The sequence below is a fragment of the Gastrolobium bilobum genome, unplaced genomic scaffold, assembly GCF_033153095.1.
Source record: "Gastrolobium bilobum isolate Gb01-03AN ecotype WA unplaced genomic scaffold, APGP_CSIRO_Gbil_v1 utg12170, whole genome shotgun sequence".
Taxonomy (NCBI): Eukaryota; Viridiplantae; Streptophyta; class Magnoliopsida; order Fabales; family Fabaceae; genus Gastrolobium; species Gastrolobium bilobum.
In genome coordinates this window covers 231,302-253,347 of record NW_026898901.1, presented here as the reverse complement: position 1 = coordinate 253,347, position 22,046 = coordinate 231,302, and the positions used below count along the sequence as shown (strand labels likewise).

General features: G+C 33.8%; 3 protein-coding genes across 4 annotated transcripts; 1 reads left to right on the top strand and 2 right to left on the bottom strand.

Moving 5' to 3' along the window:
* Window positions 1-371: 371 nt before the first annotated feature.
* On the bottom strand, window positions 372-4,065 carry LOC133285231 (phospholipase A1 PLIP2, chloroplastic-like). Of its 2 annotated transcripts, XM_061482441.1 has the most exons (7): window positions 3,394-4,065; window positions 2,304-2,571; window positions 2,083-2,249; window positions 1,780-1,839; window positions 1,200-1,616; window positions 770-1,105; window positions 372-679 (listed from the first exon to the last, which is right to left on the bottom strand). In XM_061482441.1, the coding sequence occupies exons 1-7, from the start codon at window positions 3,979-3,981 to the stop codon at window positions 530-532; spliced, it is 1,986 nt and encodes a 661-aa protein (XP_061338425.1). In that variant the 5' UTR covers window positions 3,982-4,065; the 3' UTR covers window positions 372-529. The 2 variants fall into 2 exon arrangements, with proteins under 2 accessions (XP_061338425.1, XP_061338424.1); XM_061482440.1 differs by having other exon boundaries at window positions 372-1,105; window positions 2,083-2,571.
* A 3,926-nt stretch (window positions 4,066-7,991) lies between these two features.
* LOC133285252 (transcription initiation factor TFIID subunit 13) lies at window positions 7,992-11,325 on the top strand. The gene is made up of 5 exons (XM_061482462.1): window positions 7,992-8,288; window positions 8,382-8,419; window positions 8,609-8,668; window positions 8,762-8,836; window positions 10,956-11,325. Exons 1-5 carry the CDS (start codon window positions 8,186-8,188, stop codon window positions 11,088-11,090), a joined length of 411 nt encoding a protein of 136 aa, XP_061338446.1. The 5' UTR covers window positions 7,992-8,185; the 3' UTR covers window positions 11,091-11,325.
* An 801-nt stretch (window positions 11,326-12,126) lies between these two features.
* Window positions 12,127-17,297, bottom strand: LOC133285235 (dnaJ protein ERDJ3B-like). Its single transcript, XM_061482446.1, has 10 exons — window positions 17,109-17,297; window positions 16,875-17,023; window positions 16,608-16,740; window positions 16,293-16,407; window positions 15,347-15,463; window positions 14,974-15,060; window positions 13,247-13,306; window positions 13,075-13,152; window positions 12,775-12,846; window positions 12,127-12,673 (listed from the first exon to the last, which is right to left on the bottom strand). Exons 1-10 carry the CDS (start codon window positions 17,177-17,179, stop codon window positions 12,515-12,517), a joined length of 1,041 nt encoding a protein of 346 aa, XP_061338430.1. The 5' UTR covers window positions 17,180-17,297; the 3' UTR covers window positions 12,127-12,514.
* Between the last annotated feature and the right edge of the window lie 4,749 nt (window positions 17,298-22,046).

Here is a 22,046-nt window from a genome sequence, read left to right as displayed (position 1 = left end):
CATGAATTGGCAATGTCTTTCCTTATCTGCCTATCTTGCGAAGTAAGGATTTCATCTTCCACATTTTAAGTCACGCCTACACACCGACTTTCTGGAATCCGCACGTAACGCAAGAGTGGTATCTTGCGCTAACGCACCATTGCTTATTAAGACGTTTATTAATGAGACTCTCCGTTAATAATGTCCACAAACGACAAGTTTAATATCTTGGGCAAGCAAACTTCCTCCATTGGGGATAACAACCTATAGACAGTTGTTGAATTATTCATCTAATTCCTGTTAGTCCAACCAAGCACTCAACTCCTTTTAATTGGAGTGTTGCACCAATATAAGCATCACTGGAATACGAAATCAATTAGATTTGTATGTGTTAATATTTGAGCAATATTCCTCTACAAGCAGCATTCATGAGAGACAGAATATGACTTTCAATTTTGAAAATGAATAAAGAATAATCTAACGTCCTACTAATCATTTGCTCTCACCCTATACAATTGTCCACCACGATAAATAATGAATAATCTTACATTCATCTATTAATCACACTAAATGCCCCCAAGAGTAATAGCCGTGCAGGGAGTAAGAGTAACACGAACAAATGCATATGTTGGGATGCAACAAGCCTACTGAACCTTTTCAAGGACTCTCTCCCTGTTTGTACCATGCCAGTGAAGGGGAACTGGCGTTGACCAGTATTGACTGGTACCATTGACCTCCCAACAAAAATAGTGGCCTCATCTCCACGTGGTAACACAAGAGGCCACCACACCTTGCGCCGTTGCTCTCTTGTTGCTTTACGGATTTGGTTAAGTTCTTGACGAATCACAGTTCTCACAGACCTTAAGTAGGAATTCATGTCATGATCTCTTTGTATGGACCCTCCAGAACCATAAGAACTTCGGTCACTTAATATCTCAAGTGGATGAGGTGAGTTCAAGAAGACCAACTTAGCAGCTCGGAGCTGCTTCTCTGTGTCATTGGATTCTGACAAAGGACAACTCAAAAGATATAGACCACTGCCTGATGGAAGGAGAGGATGCCTTGGTGAGAATTTCTCATCTGGCTGTAGAATCAGTAGTTCACCCATTGGTGCATATAGGAGCTTCTGCAGTAAAAAATTCACAAACAAGTAATTTAGACGCTTATATGAAAGAATTTTCTTTATTTACTTAAAACCTTATGGATAACCAGGACTTTACCTGGTTATTGAGACATGGATGATTGCGGAAGTTCCCATTAACAGCCTTTAGTAGTTCTGCCACATGGTTAGGGTAATTGCAAGAAAATGCTCGTGGTACTATGTCTCTGTGCATTGTAATTGCCTGAACATGACTCCGCGGTAATCCTAGCTTCTCTAGCAGACTATCGCCTCCACACATGATGGATGGGGAACCAAAAGTTATCACAGGAAGTAGCGAGGAGATTGGCACTTCGTTCCTTATCAACAGCATGAGGTTCACAAGTAATGCCAAGCTTCCACCAAGAGAATGCCCGGTGAAACGGAAAGTTGCACGAGAACCTTGAGATTTTAGGTGAGCATGAACTTCTGGCAACATTTGTTGATATATCCCTTTAGCAGCCTCATATATACCTCTGTGTACAAGGACATCCAACACCTAGGAAAAATTATGTACATCATTATTTCAATTTCAGGATAGATACAAATCAAGAAAGATTCAAAAATATTAAATTATAACTGAAAAGAGAACAAAATTTTGCCCTTTAGCAAGAAGAATGACATGTGATAAAATCCACGAATATTAAGTTATTAACAATTACCTCGAATTTAACTGGCTCAAAAAGTAGGTTTGCTTGCCAGGATTCCAATGACTCAGAACCCTACATATTTATTTTTAAAAAATAGTGAGAAGGAGCACACCAGAAAATAAACATCCGAAAGTGGCAGTGAATAGATACACTCTAAAATATCATAAGCTAAATAATGCAGCCAGATATTGGGAACAATAATAATCTTTTTATCATATTTAAGTGCTCCTAAATTACAGCAAACTTACTAGCTGCAACCAAGCGTAGAATTTATAGTGCAAAAAGAAAGAAATGCCCTTGATTAATTTTCCCTACCTGAATAGCAAAAAATCTTGTACCACTCTGGTCATCATCACAGATGAACCATTCGCAGGGTGAGGATCGTATTGAACTTAAATCATCTGCAACAGCCTGCTTTACTTCCTCCTTTGCAGCAACCACTGCAGTCACTGAATCAGTAGTTGCCATAAAAGATGCCACCTCTGTGTTTAACATGTTAACACTGTCAAGGCTTTCGTTGCTTCCTTCAAGTGAACCTTCACCAGCCACAGCATTTGAAGATTTGAATGGAAGTATGCTCCTTGTCTGAGAATGCAGATAAGAGGCAGCAGAGGCAGCGATATTATAAGCAGCAGTTGCACTTATCTTGTATCCACCGTTCTTCAACTCCTTTCTTTCTTCTTCTTCTTCCTTCTCATTAGTTTCAACTTCCTGAGGATTTTTTTCAGCTGTTGCTGCCAATTCCTTCTTCTCTATTGATGAAGTTACAAAACGCAGACCATAATGTTTTAAGAGTTTCCCTGGCTAAATAATCAAAGACAAAATATAAATTAGTGATTCATATGCATTTTGTGGAAAATCAGATTCCTAGACTTGTCAATCCATTTCATGAAATATCATATGAACAAAAATCAATAACAGAGCTTTACAATTATATATGCTTTAATTGTAAAATGCAATTGAATTCCATGCACAGCATAAAAAAACAGAGCCTGGTCCACAAATCTTCCTTGCAGAACTATATGCCAAACATCACTCAAATCACACAAGAGATGAGTATTCCGTAGTTGTTAAAAATTATACTCGCTAATCGAAAAGTATTCCGTTTAGTTCCAAAGTTAGATGAGGAAAATTAGACACAAAATGAAACAAGTTTTACAGCAAGGCATTTCCAACAAAACATTCTGATTTCAGACTACTGCCTCGTCAATTTCAACCTTAAACCTTCCAATTCCAAGGGTTTTTTGAAATATGTACTGTATACCTATCCATTATCTAACACAAAGCAAACCCAGAAAGTGGTGGCGCTAATAACACGTTAAAATAAAAGCTTTCGCATTCCAAATCATTCGCCTTTATAAGGTGAGAAAAGTTAGACAAATCAATGTGTGTTTGTAACAAATCATCCAGATCAGTTCATAACAACGTAGATCTGAGGTCTCAAAAACGTATGTATGAATGAGAATTTACAACCTTGTCAAATCAGAAACAATAAATAAATAAATATTCGCTTCTCATGAGGACAGATTTAGCAGGAGGAGCATTAAATGATCTATAATGTTGCCAAAATTAAAAGCAAAAGCGCAAATACAAGAATAAAAGAAAGATCTGAACTCTATCTCATACCTTGATTTTAGGTATAGCGTATGCCAAGTTCCCCAAGTGTGACATCTGCGCATACAATCTGGCTTCAGCTAACGACACCCTCCGTAGCATTCTGGAAAATGAGTCTCTATCGAATTGAACATCTTTTTCGTCATCATCATCGTAATCAACCCTGCAATCACTACACACCTCCTCATCGTCATTGGTTTGATCAATGGCCTTGGCCTCCTCTTCATTCCCCTGTTCCCCCTTCCACACAGACTTCACGTGCAAAATCTTCAAAACCCAATTCTCACTCTGCCCCTCGGGGCCATTCGTTCCGTCATCCTCGCCGTCGTCTCTAACGTCCTTCCCTTCACCGTTCTCCACCAAAACGGCGTCGTCAAGGGCCAGGCCACTGTACCTGCCATTCCCAGCTCCCCGCGGCCGCGGCCAGAGAGATTCCAAAGGGAACCGAAAAGAGAATCTGGAAAACACCGACGTCTGCGGGGGTTTCTCCGCCGCGGAGCGCGCCACCGTTCTCACCTGAGAAGGGTTGGCACGTGCATCCAGAGATCCACCAATAGAGATCGAGGGAACTATCCCACTTTTTAAACACATAGTTTCCATTTCTTCTTCTTAGGTTTTCTGACAACACAACACAATGTTCTCAACGATGATGTTTTTGCTTTAGAGTTGTGTTCGGCGTTTAGCAGTTGGTTTCGGTTGTTTAAAATACACAAAAATAGAGAGACTCAGAGAAAGACGAGGAAGCGTTTTAAAGAGAGGGGAAAAGTGGAAAGCCAAAAAAATAAAAATAAAAAATATTATGTTATAGGAAAATTCTTAAGTAATGTCATACAGACGATCAACGGTGGGATCTGGGATCTATTATTTTTAGGAAGAGGTTATAGTTACTACCTCTTATTGTTACTACTTGTTAAATCATAATCGTTAATTTCCGTCAATCTAACGGTTATAATTTATTGCGTCATATTTATTAATTAATTATTAATTTCTAATATATTATAATTGTTAGATTGACGAAAATCAATGGTTACAATTTAGTAGTAACAATAAGAGGTAGTAACTATAACATTTTTCTTTTTTTAAAATAAAAAAAGTAAATGAATCGATGGATCTATTTTATGTGTCTGTAAAAAAATTGTTTGTGTCATGTGAAAGAAGAAAAATATTACCCTTATTATTATTGCGTGTTTAGGTTTTAATGCCCAAATTTTGGGAAAGAAACGACGGAGTCTCTTGGTGTTGGTCATACACTCAGACTATAGTGGCGACGGCGTCGTTCCGTGTTTGGTTTGAGAAATGCGATTTGCGAGCGAAGAATCTGGAATAGTAGTCTTCTTCTCACGTGGAAGTGGGGAAGGGGAATGTGTCGGGTGTGTTTTGCATATTTCGTAGGAAAGCGCGTGTTTGGAGATATTGATAACTGACAGGTTCCAATCCAAACTTTTAGATGAAGTGCCACGTCATAGGGGTTAGATGAACTACACGCCTACATCCACTGACGTGTCGGTTAAAGCTTTTTTTGTTCCGAGGGATCACCTTATGCGTCGGGATTATCATGTTTTTGTTACTCTATACAAACGCCAAGCGTCACTCCGACTCAGCTACACCTTTTCTTGTTCAGAATGAACAATTTTTTTAAAAAAAATAATTTTCTCACGAATGAATGCGCGAATGCTGGAGTTACTATTGATGTCAAATTTTGTTTGTTGAAATAAGCATGATAAGCGTATTAGTATTATTCATTTTGCAATTATTAAATAAAATTGACAATCGATGTGTGAAAAAAAAATGTTGATATAATTTTATGATTTAAAAAAACCAACCTCTCTCCCTCAATACGAAATATTTTTTTTTTCAACTTTAAAATGACATTTTAAAGTTGAAAAAAAAATTATAAGTATTTTGATAAAATTTGATATAAGAGAAAAATAAAATTTTTAAAATAATTTATAATTTTTTTAAATTTTAAAATGACGTTATTTTAAAATTGCAAGTGATTTAATTATTTCCAATTTAGGTTTAAAAATATTAATATAAATTAAAATAAAAACTATAATATAAAAAAGTAAAGTTTTTTTTTTTAATTTTTTAATTTAGTTATTTCCATTTTTGAAAAGGTAGTATGCCGACTTTCCTTCTTAATTTTGCTACATAATTCAAGTTACAAAAGTCCACGGGAAGCAAAGCATTAAATATTCAATAGTTATATAATTATGAAAGTAGAGAAAAAGTTAGGTCCTGCAGCTATAAAAACTGTGGTCAAGATTTAATGAATGTATGCCAACCAAAACTTAAAGTCAACCTAACCAGGACCTTGAAGGATGTCATGTTTAAGATATACTTATTATTAAATATTTTTATTATCAATTTACTATACTCTAATATAATTATATATTATGAAGTGTACATTAAAAATTATTTTTTATTTTCTATTCAGAATTTTTTTGAAAATTGTCACTGAAAAGAGGGATCTAATGGTGATCAGAATAATAATAAAAATATTGAATAGTAAGAATATCTTATCTCTAAATTAAATATAATGATTTTTTTTTTTTGTAAAAAATTTAAAACGAGTTAGATAATAGTATTTAACTTGGATCAGAAAAAAATTCTAAACCTTTTTGAAAATTTTCAGAAGGAATTATATACAGCAGTTTTGTTGACTAATTCTTTTAGTATTGGTTAAAAAATTAAAATAATCAATATTAAATAAAAACAGAAAAATCGATATTACCTCTGGGTATTATTAGTTTCATTTTGTAGGTTCATCATCATCTGCTCTATATTTAAACTCAAACCCATTTTCAATGTATATAGTATAAAATTCATTTAAAGTAAACCTGTCTATAAAGTGTGTAAATAAGGATGAATTTATTGTTAGCTTAATTTAAAGTATATTGTGATATTAAAATTTAAAGGTGAATATACTTTTTCTTATATACTTTACTTTTTCTTTACAGGTAAGCTAATTTTAAAAGAGAAACACCCACTTATACTTTGTCTTAAACGCCATCAAAATCCAGCTTATAAAAGCCATTTGCGAGTGGGGTCCATAATGCAAGACAATAAAGGCTTGACAGCATTAAAAATAACCTATTTTCAGATACTTCAATACTCTTAACGCAAAATAAAATGAAGTTGTTGAAGTAGCCCACCTAAATATAAACTCCCTCCCAAGTCTTAAAATCCCATTTTATTTCCTTTCCATTTTTTCTCATTTAAAACAGAATTAACAATGCAACGCCACCAAAAGCTTCTCCACCACCATTTTCCTCTACATGTTATTTTTTCTTTAAACAAGGTGGGGAAATGGAACAGGGCTACCTTTGTTTTCGCCCAAAGTTTTTTTTCTAAAAAAAAAAATCTTGTGTCTATAAATGAATGTTTAAATATCAATTGTAAAAAAAAGTCATAATATCTTCTTTTTTTTGGTGAAAATTTTGGTTTATTAAAAAAAAATAAAAGTGAAAATTATTTTTTTCTCAAAATTTAAATTTCTCCCAACTTCAATCAATATCGTCTTGTCACCTTGCCACTTTCGCCACCTCGTTGCCAACCCATGATCCATCTCGTTCGTACACACCTTCTCTTTGTTTCTCGAGTCTCTAGTGAGTTACAGACAGAGTTCGAAAAGGTCAAATCTTTGATGATTCCATCATACATGATTGAGTTGCGAAAACTTCTGGATAGGTATCCTACATCTGAACTGAATTCTTTCTGGTTAAGGAATCTCTTTCTAGTTGCTCTGGAACAATTAGGAGATTCTCTAGAAGAAATACGGAGTTCTGCTTCTGGCGGCAACATGCTATGGGGTGGTGGTCCCGCTTATGGGGTCAAATCCTTTAGGAGTGTGCAAAATAATCAAAAAATTGAACCGAACCGTCCTTAAAATAATCGATTTTTAAAAATCAGTTCATGAACCGAACCGATTTTTAAAGAACCAGTTCATGAACCGAACCAGTTTTTAGAACCAATTTAAGAACCGAACTGTTTTGAACCAAACCGTTTCCGAACCGAACAGTTTTTCAAATGAACCAAATTGATTTTTATAACTTTATTTTTAATTTTTTTTCTTTTCAAAATAGGGTCGACCCGAATCGGTTCCGAACAGAACCGTCTACCGCCGAACCGAACCAGTCTTGAACCGAACCGAACCAGTTTTGAACAGAATCATTTAAACCAATTCGGTTCGATCCATGCACATCCCTAATCTCTCCCCGACCACCACTATTATCGTCGTCACTCTTGAGTCTTGATTTCATGATTTATTGTCACATATTCATTTTAATAATTTTATACATAAAAATATACTTTTTATAATAATAGAGGACATAAAACCCAAACAAAGAAAAAGGAAAACGAAATCCAAATTAATATTTTTTTTTTCAAATAACGGATCATGCATCAAAATTCAGCTGTAAATCCATTTGTTAATTGGGCCCAAAAAGGCTCAGAAGTCAAGAGCATCTAAAAAATATCCATTTTACACATATCAATACCTTGAGCCCAACATGAAATTTAGTTCTCTCAGTAGCCCACATGAAAGTCCATTATCTCCAAAGTCCAAATTCATTTAATTTTATTTTTCCTTTTCCTTTTTCTCATCTGAAACTTGAAAAGAGAATTGAGGAGGTTGGAAGTTGTGATTCCAGTTTTCATTTTCCGGTGTTTTGTGTGCAGAGCAGAACCCTCACACACTGCACCCGAAGATCTAAGCTTTCTTCTATCTCTTTCAATTGCTCTTTTTCTTTAGGTCCAGTTTCTATTCAACATAATAGTAAAAAAAAAGCATTCGGCAACAACAATGAGCAATTCCTCTGCCGGAACCTCATCAAAACCTAGAGCAGCTTCCTCACAACCATCGGAAACTTCTTCCAAGCGCAAAAGAGGAGTTTTCCAAAAAGAACGTAAGAATTTTGTTTTATTTTCCCCCTAATTTTTATTATTTTACTCTAGTTATCTCTATCTATCTTCCTAATCTTCTTCTCGGGTTACTATAGTGCAGCACATGATGTATGGCTTTGGAGATGATCCTAATGTAAGCGTTATTCCATCTTTTTTTCTTTTTTTCTTTTTCTTTTTTTCATATGTAAACATAATTTCTGTTCTTGTAGTTAGGTAATCGTTTAACTTCAAACCGATTTTCTATTTTTTTATTTATCGTGTTAATTGTAAATATTTATGTATGTTAACTTGAACTTTTATTCTTGTTTGACTCTGGAATTAGCCGCTTCCTGAAAGCGTGGCACTTATGGAGGACATGGTTGTGGAATATGTCACTGAATTGGTATGAATCTTCTTAATTTTTTTAATTGTTTAACTCAGTCTGAGTGCCCTGGAGTGGTTTGTTTTGGTCCTTACGCAAAGTTTTTCTGCCAAGGTGCATAAAGCCCAAGATATTGGATCACAGAGGGGGAAGCTATCTGTTGAGGATTTCCTCTATTTGATTCGCAAGGTACTCTTTTGTTCATGAAATCAAATATCACACATCCCTGACGTCATTATTCTCAAGGGGGACCATGAATTTTTAAGAAGTTTTTATTTTATTTTCCCCCCCTAATCCCTTTTTAAAAATGTTCAAATCTTACGTATTAGAAGAGAAAAGCAAAACTGAATAAATCAATTAAACAGGATTCCTGCACAAACTAATGGAAAAATCCTATATGAAACACTTATATACCGTAGTAATATTCTACTGAATTGGACATCTTTTGCAAAAGTACTTATTTCCAAACTTATTCAGCATCAGAATTTCATAGCGCAATTGTATATCTAACTCTTATATTTTACTAGCCAGAAACTGCTCTTCTGGTTGGCCTTTATCAACATATGGTCTTCAATTGCTTATTGGCATGATATGTAAAGGCCTGCTGTGATCAAGGCTAATACTTGTGAACTTGTTACAAGGATCAATCTGTTCTGGGGAGAATACCCGGATAGGGCTTTGGGGGTTTGACCTGAAGATTACTTGACCTGGGATGTTGAGGTACGGTCTGAGTATCCTAACCGTCTGCTGGCTAGGCAGCTAAGCCCACCTTAGCCCACCAACTCGGGTCATGGGTTTACGATCCACTATCTCCTGAGCACCACCATCTAACCCACGTCCCTGTAAGCTTGAAATAGGCCAGGATAGCGCCAGAAAGGACCAACTATTACGATTTCGAGCTTAGCTAGTATTGTCTCCAAAGCATCCACTATCTCCAGGTGTTCATACCCACATCCCTGATATTGCCTATCAGATTTTTGGCTGGAGAGGCTGGACCCTACCTTGCCAGTTATCTCAGCCTTTACTCCGTAGATATAAATAGTAATTCTTTAGCTAGACATCTCTGTTTGACCTTCGAACACAATCAATATTTATCCAATGCAATTTTTTATGCCATTCTTTAAAGGTCTTCTGCAGAAAACTCTTTCTCAAGTAGCATCTTCACAAACTTCTTTTTTTTTTTTGGGTATGTCATCTTCATAAACTTCTACAAGCCAAACTCTATTAATTGTCCTTAAAAACTTTAAACCAGTAAACATGCACAAGAAGGGTTGTCCTAAGGCTTCAGTTTTTTTATTACATAATATATCTGTCAAACCTGAGGTAAGAACTATAATCTTTCCTTTAATTACTTCACTCTTTGCAGCAACATGTTAACTTTGTAGTACATAAATATGATAACAATGAATATTAGCACTGTTAGCATTCTAATAGCTTGACAGGCCTAGGCATCCGATATTTCTGGTGACTAAATACTATCAACACCCTCATTTTGAACTCTATGGACCATGGTCTGCTCCTTTGACCCTGCCAGTCTGCTGAGAACCACCCATGCATGATGCATAATTATGCTCTATATGTTCCTCTGGTTCTGATTCCACTCCTCCTCTTGTCGATACTTTCTCCTCTTTCTTTTGTTTTATAGCAATGGGTACAATCATAAGCATTAGATTTCTGCTTATTGGTCAAACTTAAGGTTGAGTAAACTATGACTCAGGGATTATTAAGTATTGCCAACAAAACTAAATGCAAGTACCATAGATTATATAAGTTGCAAGCTACTGGCTTAGGGTAATTTTCTGGTACCTCAAAGGCTCAAACACGTGTCGACGGAAACTTTTCCAACATGAGGCCAAGAATTCTGAGAGATAAATTTCCATATATTTATGATCCACTAAAATGAAGGTTACCTCGCCAGTGTTCAATTAAATTGAGCAAATGCACCTTGATGTTATTAGAAACTAGTGAAGACTAACTCATAATCCTTTGTTATAAAACGAAGAAAAAACTCACTCACCCCGTTAGTGGTTGGTACGTAGAACTGATTATTCTACAACCTTTCGGAGGGCCATATTCAGGAGATAGTAGTTAAAAAAAATTAGAATTTCATACAAGCCTTGGTGCAGTTCACGCAAAAAACCTGAAATGCTACGGCCTTCAAAGAGAAGATTCTGAGCTCACACGGCAGTAGGCTGTCATAACATCCACCTTTAGACTACAGGATCACACTACCATTATAATTGTTTGCCGATTCATGATAATCTTTTGTTATTTGACTTGGACCCATAAAATTCCTTATATGCTGCAGGATTTGCCAAAACTTAACCGCTGTACAGAACTGCTGTCTATGAATGAAGAACTGAAGCAAGCAAGAAAGGTTTTTGAATCAGATGAAGAGAAACTGAGGAAGGTTTTTGAGGTAGATGAAACAGTTGAAGGATGAATGATGAAGATTATTGAACTGCACCGATGCTGAATTCTAGGATGTTGCTGACCCGTTCTCACTTTGTTGGTTATATTGTATTCCATTTTGTTTAGGATACTCTAGATATGAAATTATACTCAATGTCCATGATTAAATTGAAACTTTGTTTCATGTTCGTACTCGAATATAAGGTGTACATTGATGAGAAAACAAAACTACCAACTCATTTCAGTAATTTACTTTACTTAAGTTATGCTGCCATATGCAACAACCGAGAGAGAGATGAGCCGAATCAACTCAGATGCAGAAGATATCACCAAAAAATATTATAACTATTAATTTGCGTCCTTAATTTGATATCCGTAGTCAGATAAATGCCAAAGAAATAAGTGATTTTGTATAGGTGTATAGTATTATCAGATTGACATCTTTGCAGTCTATGCTGCTCACTGGATATCGAAAGAATTAGGGGGAGGAGAAAAAACCAGGGCTATATTCTTGACGTAAGTTTAGTGGACAGTGTGGTGCTCAATGATAATCATTAATAAGAGAATGAATGAATGTAAGTCACATTGGTCCATAAATGTAGCAGAATAACTTCTCACGGTTAAAATTTATTTTTTATTCCATATCTTTGTAGCATTTTATCATAGATAAACTAGCATATTTCGAAAGAAAATTGATCATTCTTTAAAAAAAAAGTGACATTTAAATTAGTCTAGATATTTATGAAATGAAAACCAAAAGAATTAATGTTGTGTGGAGAAAAGAAAAGAAAAATCCCTCCATTCCAACCTGCTAGGAATGTTGATTGGCGACTTTTTTGCGTAATCAACATCGAATGAATGACCATTCTGTATGTAATGCAAAACATACTAATTCCCATGAAAAAGTCTGGAATGAAATCAAAATTACAGCATATAAAACCTCTCTATTGTTCCAAGTTAGCGCCATTACAAATAGCAATTTCAGTGAGACAACCTTAAGTTTGATGGCGTTATCAAAGAGAAAACTTAATTCTTTACAAACTACCAGCATCTTCCTACTCTTATTCATTTTAAGTGAGGAATCAACCATGACTGAAGACTAAAGGAGGCATGAAGAAAGGAACACGCAATTGAGCAGCACTAACAACATAGGTGCTGTCTAGTTCGCTCAAGTAATGATTTAAGGCGTAGGACAAAGTCAATGTAATCATGTCTTCTCAGCTCGTGTTATATTTTCCCTGTATCTTGACCAAAAAAACAACAAGCCAAGAAGGCGCTAGAATTCACAGGAGGGCACGGAACAGCGTGCTCAACGATGTGTAAGAAAAAAATTACCTATTTGTGTTAACTAACAAAAAAGGGGGCGGGGCAGGAAACTCAGGGCTTACTTTTACTATAGTCACCTAATCATGTTACATTGAGGACATAATGGGCTTAAAAAACGTGTCCTGCATTTTAATCAAGAATTGCTTTTATATTTGTTTTCTGCTCCTCCGTTAGTGAGTTGGGGAATACAACCTCAAATGTGACGTAAAGATCTCCTTTCTTTGTGCTCATATGCAGCGGCATGCCCTCTCCTTTGAACTTCCTCACTTGCTTTGGATTTGTGATTCCCTAAGGGTCAAAAGAAGTCTGTCAGATCTGTGCCTCTTTGTATACATACACTTACATATCAATGCCAATTGAGATCTCCAACAAGAATAATTGATGCTCACCTTCGTGCTTATGTCCACCAGATGCTCATCAAGGTGTTTAATAGTCTTCTCAAAGCCAACAAGGGCTTGAACCTGAAGATAAAGGTTACAAAATAAACTTAACAATGCACGTAGAATTTTAAGGAAGCCAATAACAGAGATGTTAACGGTTTGCAAAATTACAAGATGTCATAATTCAACTTGCTGTGATAGTAGAATAGTAGTATACTACTTACTAAATGCCTTAACCTGTCCAATATCGCCAAGGAACTAAGTACAGCTCAAGTAATTGATAAGCATACGAGCTATTGCATTATTTACCAGAGTTATAGTGACAGAGGTGTGCAAGTCATTGCCTTCCCTTCTGAAGAGGTCATGGGGTGCTGTACGGATACGAAACTGCTCAAATATCATATATGTTGTCAACACACTGCACTTATAACATGCATACAAAACAGTTGCTAAATAAACATGAAAAAACTAAGCCACTAACCCTAAGATCTCCAGGTTCTCCATCAATTATGGGCTCACCATCCTCATAAAATAGCACTTCCTGTGAAGGGACAAAAACTGGTAACTCAATTGCACCAAAGCTTAAGCAAATTAATTAATTAATTTTTTTTTTAAAAAAAGGGCTTTCAGTAAGCTTCCTTCGATCGTGATATACACACCATTACTTACAACATAGCAGTTAGGAAAATGGAAAAATAGGAGAAAATAGGGAGTGTGCAAAAATGGGGTGAAAGCTTTTCAATTTTGCTCCTTGAGTCTTTATTGCTTTGTAGAAGATGAAAAATAATTTTCAGCTCACTTTCATGCTATAGCAAAAGAAACTAAATTTGTGGGATAAAGTGAAAACTAGTTACACTCCTCTTTCAACGGTCCCTTAGTTTTATTGAACCAAGCAAGTCTATAAAAATTTAGTTTGGTCCGTTTTTGTTTTTATTTTTATTTTCGGTTGATATGTTTTCATTGATAATTACAAACCTCATTTTCATTTAGTTTCCTATTTCCAAAATTTGTAAGGAAATGATGAAAACAACATTTTGATGTTTTCACCATTTCTTTAAAAAAAAACTTTGAAAATAGGAAACAAAATGAAAATGAGGTAGCAATTTGTATATATTAATGAAAACATATCAACTGAAAATAAAAACAAGAAATAAACCAAACACCACCTTCATTTGGGTGTTTTAGCTTAATCTAGAACACCCTTGAAATTGAAAATTGGTCTCCTATGTCTAATGTTTGAATTTGAAGTACTTAGAACAATCAATTAATTTCTCTTCTTCTAAGTGCTACTCTTATTCCGTGAGTCTCTCTCCCTCTCTATCTAGATCTCTCTAATTAAAGCACAAAAGAACTATTTTTTGGACAACCAACCCCAACTTGAACACTTTGTTCCACTTTTACTATAGCTTTGGTGTTCCTTGATATATAAAACAACTTCCATGAAACCCTGGCTTGTGAGGGTAGGGATAAGGAAACCCTTGCACAGAGCCTTACTCATGCATTTATGCAAAGAAGTTGCTTTCTAGATTGGAACCCGTGATCTTGAGGACTTCCTTGATATATATATATATATATATAGGACTAGAAAATAGCAACAAAGGGCTCCGCTAATTGGCTTAGAATCAATGATAACATCATTCAGTCAGATTTGATAAATGTACGACGACATGTTTAGATAGTTAAAACGTTACATTCATCTCTTATGCATGATGCACCAATATTTTTCAAGTGTGGAATACAAAATTACTTGAATTTTTTTGTACTAGCCTAAATTGAACCACTCACTTGTTTATGCTCTAATGGTCATCAGAAAATTCAAAAAAAGTGTGTGATGATCTTTTCCCCTCATTTTTAATGCTAATAAATAAATAAATGTAAAATCTTGGACACTTAGTAATTAATACAGGAACTTATTAGCTGAAGTGAAATGCAAGATAGAATTTATAAATTCAGTGTACAATTCGAACATACAACATTATGATTTTTAATCAATTCCAATTCTACTAGAATTATAATCAGACTTATAATTTCTATATTAATTCCAACTTTATTATCCAAATGGAGCCTTACTGACTACAAAATTAAGATGATATATGATTCGGGGTAGAGCTTAAAGGAAAATGGGTAGTAAGACATGATATTTTCAATGATTGCCTAATGCCAATTGTCTAAAGAATTAAATCCTTTATATATACTTTGCAAGCTTACCTGTCCGTCTTGCATGCCTTTCTCAATATCAACAGTGATGAAATAACCATCTCTTTCATATTTAACATTAGGACATTGCTCACAGACCTGAACAGGCAAATAAAGAAATAGGAGTGAAAAATTTCATATATGTTAACAAGAATAAAATAAACCTGCATTCTGCACATACCCCCTCTTCCGAAAAAAAAAAAAAAAGAATAAAAGTTGTCTGGGCTTGAAAATTAACTAAAAATTTCAGTCATACAAAAATGTCATCAATCAAGAAATTTGTATGTTTTTATTATAAGATATGCATCCCAAAGAAAAGACTAAAAGCAAAAAAAAAAAATGAAAGAAAAAAAAATATTTTTTCAACATTCTTAAACATGTTTACCTGCTCTGTCATCTGTTGAAACATCCCAGGACCTATTTGCCTGTGATAAACCTCATTTCTACAGTTACAGCGTCTCTTCCCAGGTGCAGGCTTTAAAACATTTTTCTCCCTCCAAACCTGATATTTACAATGTAAGGGGTAAGGACCACAGAGAGATTGAGAAGCAATCACCTAATATCTGAGAAAATCTACACTGCTACCGGACCAGAGTGCTTAACAAATAGATAATAACTATGATAGTTTACGACTTTGCCTTACTAGTGATGAAGTGTGTGCACACTGAATGTACTTAATTGTAAATTACGATGGCCGCCCTAGATAGAATAGGAAGGGCAATATGGGACATGCTCCAGGTAAAATCATCTGCCATATAAATGTGGAATATGCGTATGACATGACTGAGGCAGTGTTTATGTACACACAAGTTCTGCTTAGCAGCTCCAAAATCAATTCTGTTCTGCAGCTAATATTTTATTTATAAATTTTTTACTGGTTGATCTAGCTAGGTAAATAGAGTACTTTGCTGTTACCATATCAAATAAAACTAAAGGGCAACCCCCATTGCACAAGGCTCTTTGACTTTGCAAGTGTAGGAGTGAAGGTTGATTGCACTCAATCTTACCATTGCATTTTTTGCAAAAGGACGGTTTCCTAGATTCAATGGGGGTCAATTGCACACAACTTTAACCATTCATTTTTTGCAAAAAGGGTTGTTTCCTATAGACTCAAGCTAGTGACCTTCACTCCAAGTCTCGTCCTCATTTATCATATAAAACTGACAGTGTTAAATTTAATTCCATTTCCATCCATATCCCTGGCAACAAATGTTGCTTAAGTTAAAAAAAATGGTATAGGACTCATATCAACGCTGAATGCACCTCATCAATAGACATACGGATTCAATGAATGGAAATACAATCAGAACATTAGCCAGATTTAACCTCACCTTCAAGGAACCTCCCATGTACAAATCTTCCAGGGTTGCATCCAATTCAACAATCACATCATCACCTTTCACAATTCTCTCTTCCTCCTCCTCCATCGAACCTCCTCCAAAGAAGCTGAAAGAAGCATTCATAGTGTTACCACGAAACAAAGAGGCATAGGCATCAAAGAAACACAAATTCAATATCTCATAATCAATTTCCAACAATAAGCATATGTGGCACCGTGGGTGATGAAACAGTAATATATTCACACCTTCCAATCCAAGCACAATAGGGAAGAGAAGTTAACGTGAAGAAAAATGTTGGGAACTTACGAGCTGAAGATGTCTTGGAAGTCCATTCCCATTCCACCGCCTCTGCCTCCACCTACAGAATGCTGTTTCAAACCCTCTTCACCATACTTGTCATAAATGTTTCTCTTCTCGCTATCGGAAAGTACTTCATAAGCTGATAAATAATAACATTAACAATCGAAACAATAAATAACATCCTTTGGAACCAAATTAATCACTGAATTAATTAATAAAAAAAAATTAAAATCAAATCATAGGAAACAACCAAAGACATTACAAGTTTAATACCATTGTTAATCTCAGCAAATCTCTTATTAGCTTCTTGGTTGCCTGGATTCTTATCTGGATGGTACTTCAACGCCAGCTTCCGATACGCCCTCTTTATCTGCTCGTCCGATGCGCCCTTCGATACTTGAAGTATATCGTAATAGCTCTTTCTGCCATGAATATAACAACAGAATTTGAATTGCGATTTCAGTGCCTTGTTTGAGAACAAATAAAGTAGAGAGAAAAAGTGAATACCCCGCAATGGCACTGAGAGAATAGCACAGAGCGCAAAGAAGGAACAAGAGGTTGGCTCTTGGACGAGCCATGAATGAAGATTGAGGGAAGGAATTCTTGGAAACGCAAATTTAGGGCTCAGATCTTGTTTCTGAATTCGGAATTGCGAGGAGAAATCATCATATGAATGGGGAATGCGTTTCTTTTTCTTTTCTTTTTTGGTTTGGGAGTGTGTTTTGGAGTGGGAGTCATGAAATTGATTCTGCCAATTCAAATGCAGGACCACGATTTGCAGCATGCTCGTGTCCACACTGGCCAATCAGCGTGAGCCTTTGCCTGTTCCAACCAATCCTAGATGTACACGTCGGGTAGTGTGTATGCTAACTCCCATTTTTCCCATTTCCCACCTCCCAAACATCATGAAGTTTTTTGCTTTCTTAATTATTTTTTTTAACTAGTGCGTATATTCTTGTAAAAGGAAAATTATTTGTCATTTTAAAGAATATTAGTGTATTACACTGAGAAAAAAAATAAATCAATTTATTTGTCTCGTAAAAGTTAACGCAAATCGTAGAAGTATACTGCTGCATTTTAGTTTGTCCTGTAATCATTTAAAAATTACGTAATTTGACTTGGCTTCTTTTAGTATTTATCAGAGATGGACTTTTATTTATTGCAATTTGATTGTTCATTTTATTTAGATGTTTGTTTCTAAAATACTTATAGTAGTAAATCCAATGATCATAGGCACACAAATATGTGTTTATTAGACGGTAAATATAAAAAGAAATGAAGTTGGCAGGTAGGGCGATTCCATTTGGCAGACGGAGCCCATTTTGTCACCTCTAATGTCAACATTTTATAGCTTGCAGTAAGTTTTTATGTTTATCCACACAAAAAAAAGTTCTTGTAGTTGCATCTAAATTACTATATATCTATGTTTTCTATAATTGCCTCTAAATCAACTCTCTGATGTGTGTGTATTTGTGACATATATATTAGATGAAGAGTTGGCAAATATTTGAGTTAGTATGTTTACTATTCTAACAAACACTTTATAGTTGAAGTTGAGTGTGGTAGTATCAAAAGAACATTCATTAGTTTAATTGTATAAGTATAAATAATTATTCACAAAATTAACATATATATAAGGATATATTTAATGCATCGTATTTAATCTCAATAATACTTCAACTCTACCAATAATAATTTGGTGAAGAATATGAAAAGCAACTACTTACTAGGTTGGAAATAATTAATCATAAATAGCATTAAAATAATGATATACTTTTGGAGTAATTAATAAGAATAAATAAATATTTTTTGCAAGGATTTGTGGCCATAGTATTTGAAATTTTACAAATTAGTATTTATAAAATTGAAATAAGATTTACGAATTTAATTATAAAAGAAGAAGAGTGAAATTTTAATTTAATTATAAAAATATGTTGACGGGAGAACGGAATGGAAGAAAAGTAATGAAACCCGCGATGGCTACTGAATAACCTCCTTCGACTTTCTCAGGTTGCCGATCAGGTTAAGTAGTAGTTTTATGTCAGATTGTTGCTCATCGAAAGGGGGAGACCCAAACCCGATTACTTAACAAACCCTACGCTGGACCTTCATTTTTCTTACTGTAAGAAATTGATCATCTCTTTCAGCATTTTTATATTAGCATGTAATAAGTTTTTATATTTATCCACACAAAAAATGTTCTTATAGTTGCGTCTAGATTACTTTGTCTATGTTTCTATAATTGCCTCTAAATCAACTTTATGAGGTGTGTGTATTTGTGACATATATATCAGATGAAGAGTTGGCAAACATTTGAGTTAGTACGTATAATATTCTAACAAACACTTGAATGTGATAATATCAAAAGAACATTAACTAGCTTAATTGCACAAGTATAAATAATTTTTCACAAAATTAACATATATATAAGCATACATTAAATGCATCGTATTTAGTCATAATAATACTTCAACTTTACCAATAATAATTTGTTGAAGAATATGAAAAGCCAACTACTCACTAGGTTGGAAACAACTAATCATAACTAGCATTAAAATAATGATATACTGCAAAACATTGAATAATTATTTCCTTTAATTGAGTAATTAATAAGAATATATAATTATTTTTTGCAAGGATTTGTAGCCTTAGTATTTGAAATTTTACAAATTAGTATTTACAAAATTGAAATTAGATTTAGGAAATCTTTTTTTGATATCCTAGATTTAGGAATTTAATTATAAAAGATGAAGGGTAGAATTTTAATTTAATTATAAAACGTGTTGGCAGGCTGAGCCCATTTTGCCATCTCTAACTATCAGTATTTTATATCTGCATGTAATAGATTTTAATATTTAAGGTGTGCATGACAACCATTATGTTCCCTGGCACTATTTTTTAAAAGAAACACTTCTTTTCTATTTTTGTGCCTTGGAACACTTTCTAGGAAAAAAATATGTTTGATAACATGTTCTATTTTTATTCCGAGAATGAGAATTGTATTTGATAACATAACAAATAATTAATAAAAAATATTCCTATTAAGCATAAAAAAATTTCGGATCATCATTTTTCTTTTCATATGGTGTGGTGGCGGCGGCAACGGTAATGGTGGTGGCAGCGGTTGTGGTGGAGTAGTGATGGTGGCGGTGGTGTAGTGATGGTAGTGGTGGTGGTGACGACAATGAGTGCAGCGATGATGGTGGTGGTTGGTGATTGTGGTGTTAGTCATGGCGATGGTGATGGTGGCACTGGCGTGGTGGTGGTGATAGCAATGGCTGCGGTGATGGTGGTGGTGGTGGTGTCGGGATGATGATAGTGGTAGTGATGATGGTAGTGGTGAATAGTGATTGAGAGAGACAAAGTGTTTTTAATTTTGTGTCCAGGAACAAAAAATAGAAATTTTTTTATTCTTTTTTCTGTTCCTTAGTACAGAAATTGAACTGGTTCATTCTCGGAAACAAAAAATAAACTGATTTTGTCAAGCAATGTTTCTATCAATTTCTGTTTTCGGGAACAAAATTATAAAAAAACTAATTCTGGGAAGGTTGTCATGCCTACCCTTATCCATAAAAAAAGAGAGGTTCTTATAGTTATATCTAGATAGTAATCTATTATGTTTTCTATAGTTTTAAATTACTTTTAAATTCCACAAAAAAAAAAAATTATCAATTACTTTTAAATTTCTCTTTTTATATTTAAACTTTTTATTCTCCCGAAATCTTAATTGATTATACTTTCAATTAAAAAAATTGTACTTTTCTCTCTCCAAATCTTAATTGCGTATACATTCAAAAAATTTTATTCTAGTCTTTATTAAAGAATGACACATATTATTTTTAACTTTTTAAAATTTTAAATTCAAATATTTTATATTAATTAAGAATTTTTTTAGGATTTCTAATATTCATCTCTTTTAATTTACTTTTTATTTTATTTAAATTATGCATATTTTTTTTATAGTTTTTAATATACTTTCTCTTAAATATTTTTTCTTATATTTTTGTATTTAAAATAAAAATAAAAATATACATCTATTACGCGATATATTTGCTAGTATACATAACTTGCATATAATCAGAATCGATTATACAATTTAATGTGTAAATATAAATTGTTGGTCTAAACATTTATATATATAGCATTGCCAGAAGAACTATGATGATGACAGCTTATGTTTGACCGTTGAACTATCATACCAAACATTTATGAAGAAAGATTTGAGCTTATCACCAAAAGGCACTAATTAAAGATGAAATTAAGGGTTTATTTCTTTATTTCTTATTAAGTTACAAACATTCGAATTTATATACTTAATTTAATATTTTACACTTTAATAATTATATATATATATAGGAAAAAACATTTCTCAAGTTGCTTGAGACAATGTTATCTCCGGCCACTCCAAAACTACGTCGTTTTGTTTATTTATTTTCTTATATTAATTAATTCACCTTTGAATGGTTACGATTCCCTTTTCTCTCTCTTCCTTTATCACCATTGATCCAACTTTGTACGGTTATGATTTAGTAGCCGGAGATAACATTGTCTCAAGTAGCTTGAGAAATGATAAGCCCATATATATATAATACTTTTAAATAAAACTAATAATAGCATATTATAACATCATGATATTTGTATTTCTAATCAAGTTTTGGTTTTATTATTTGCATGAGTGTTAGTGAAGATGAAGAATTCCAACCTTTTCACATTTAATACAATGCTCCAATAATTCTAGTTTCTATTCATCATCTCTCTACACATTCAAAATTTATTATTTGATGTACCAAAAAAAAAAAAAAAATTATTATTTGATAATATATGCAAAAATGAAAGTTTATGGGCAAATAACATGAATTACGAAGAGACACATTATGTATTGAAAACTGTAAGGAGCATGCAAACATTAAAGAATATAGGTACATTGAGTGACTTATGAAGAGACACATGGTATATTGGAAAAAAATTTATTTTTCAATTATTAATAGGTATAATAACTAAACTTAATATACATAATAATAAATAATATTAATAGGCTTAACAATTTCCAGTGGTATAGTTGCAGCAATTTGTTTCTTTTTTTAGACCCAAAAAATTAATTAATCATAATAGGTATAATAATAAATATTATTAATAGACCCATTTTCGATGCAGAAAGTAGTGGTTCTGTTCCTACAATATGAGGAATACAACTTTTTGGTCAGTTGTGATAATGAAAAATAATTTGATGAAGACATGTTTGCCCATGATGTTTCTCCACTCATTTAAAAAAAAAATATATATATTTTTAGAAGAATTTTTTTTTTATGAAGGCTTATGTTTGACCGTTGATACCAAACATTTTTAAATCGTTCTTTGAGCTTAAGGATTTCTTTCTTATTAATTCAAGGATTAAGAAGAATGACAATATGTTTTCAATCTATATAGTGTTTAATTTTTTTTATT

What these genes read in the sequence shown, in the direction of transcription:
- LOC133285231 (XM_061482440.1), bottom strand. Translation starts at nt 3,981, where the DNA reads ATGGAAACTATGTGTTTAAAAAGTGGGATAGTTCCCTCGATCTCTATT. An exon ending in ACGCTATACCTAAAATCAAG is followed by an intron (nt 2,572 to 3,393) that starts GTATGAGATAGA and finishes TTGATTATTTAG; the next exon opens with CCAGGGAAACTCTTAAAACA. An exon ending in CAAGATTTTTTGCTATTCAG is followed by an intron (nt 1,840 to 2,082) that starts GTAGGGAAAATT and finishes ATAAATATGTAG; the next exon opens with GGTTCTGAGTCATTGGAATC.
- LOC133285252 (XM_061482462.1), top strand. Translation starts at nt 8,186, where the DNA reads ATGAGCAATTCCTCTGCCGGAACCTCATCAAAACCTAGAGCAGCTTCC. An exon ending in AGGAGTTTTCCAAAAAGAAC is followed by an intron (nt 8,289 to 8,381) that starts GTAAGAATTTTG and finishes GGGTTACTATAG; the next exon opens with TGCAGCACATGATGTATGGC. An exon ending in TCCTCTATTTGATTCGCAAG is followed by an intron (nt 8,837 to 10,955) that starts GTACTCTTTTGT and finishes TATATGCTGCAG; the next exon opens with GATTTGCCAAAACTTAACCG.
- LOC133285235 (XM_061482446.1), bottom strand. Translation starts at nt 17,179, where the DNA reads ATGGCTCGTCCAAGAGCCAACCTCTTGTTCCTTCTTTGCGCTCTGTGC. An exon ending in TCTCTCAGTGCCATTGCGGG is followed by an intron (nt 17,024 to 17,108) that starts GTATTCACTTTT and finishes TATTCATGGCAG; the next exon opens with AAAGAGCTATTACGATATAC. An exon ending in TTCCAAGACATCTTCAGCTC is followed by an intron (nt 16,408 to 16,607) that starts GTAAGTTCCCAA and finishes TGCTTCTTTCAG; the next exon opens with CTTCTTTGGAGGAGGTTCGA.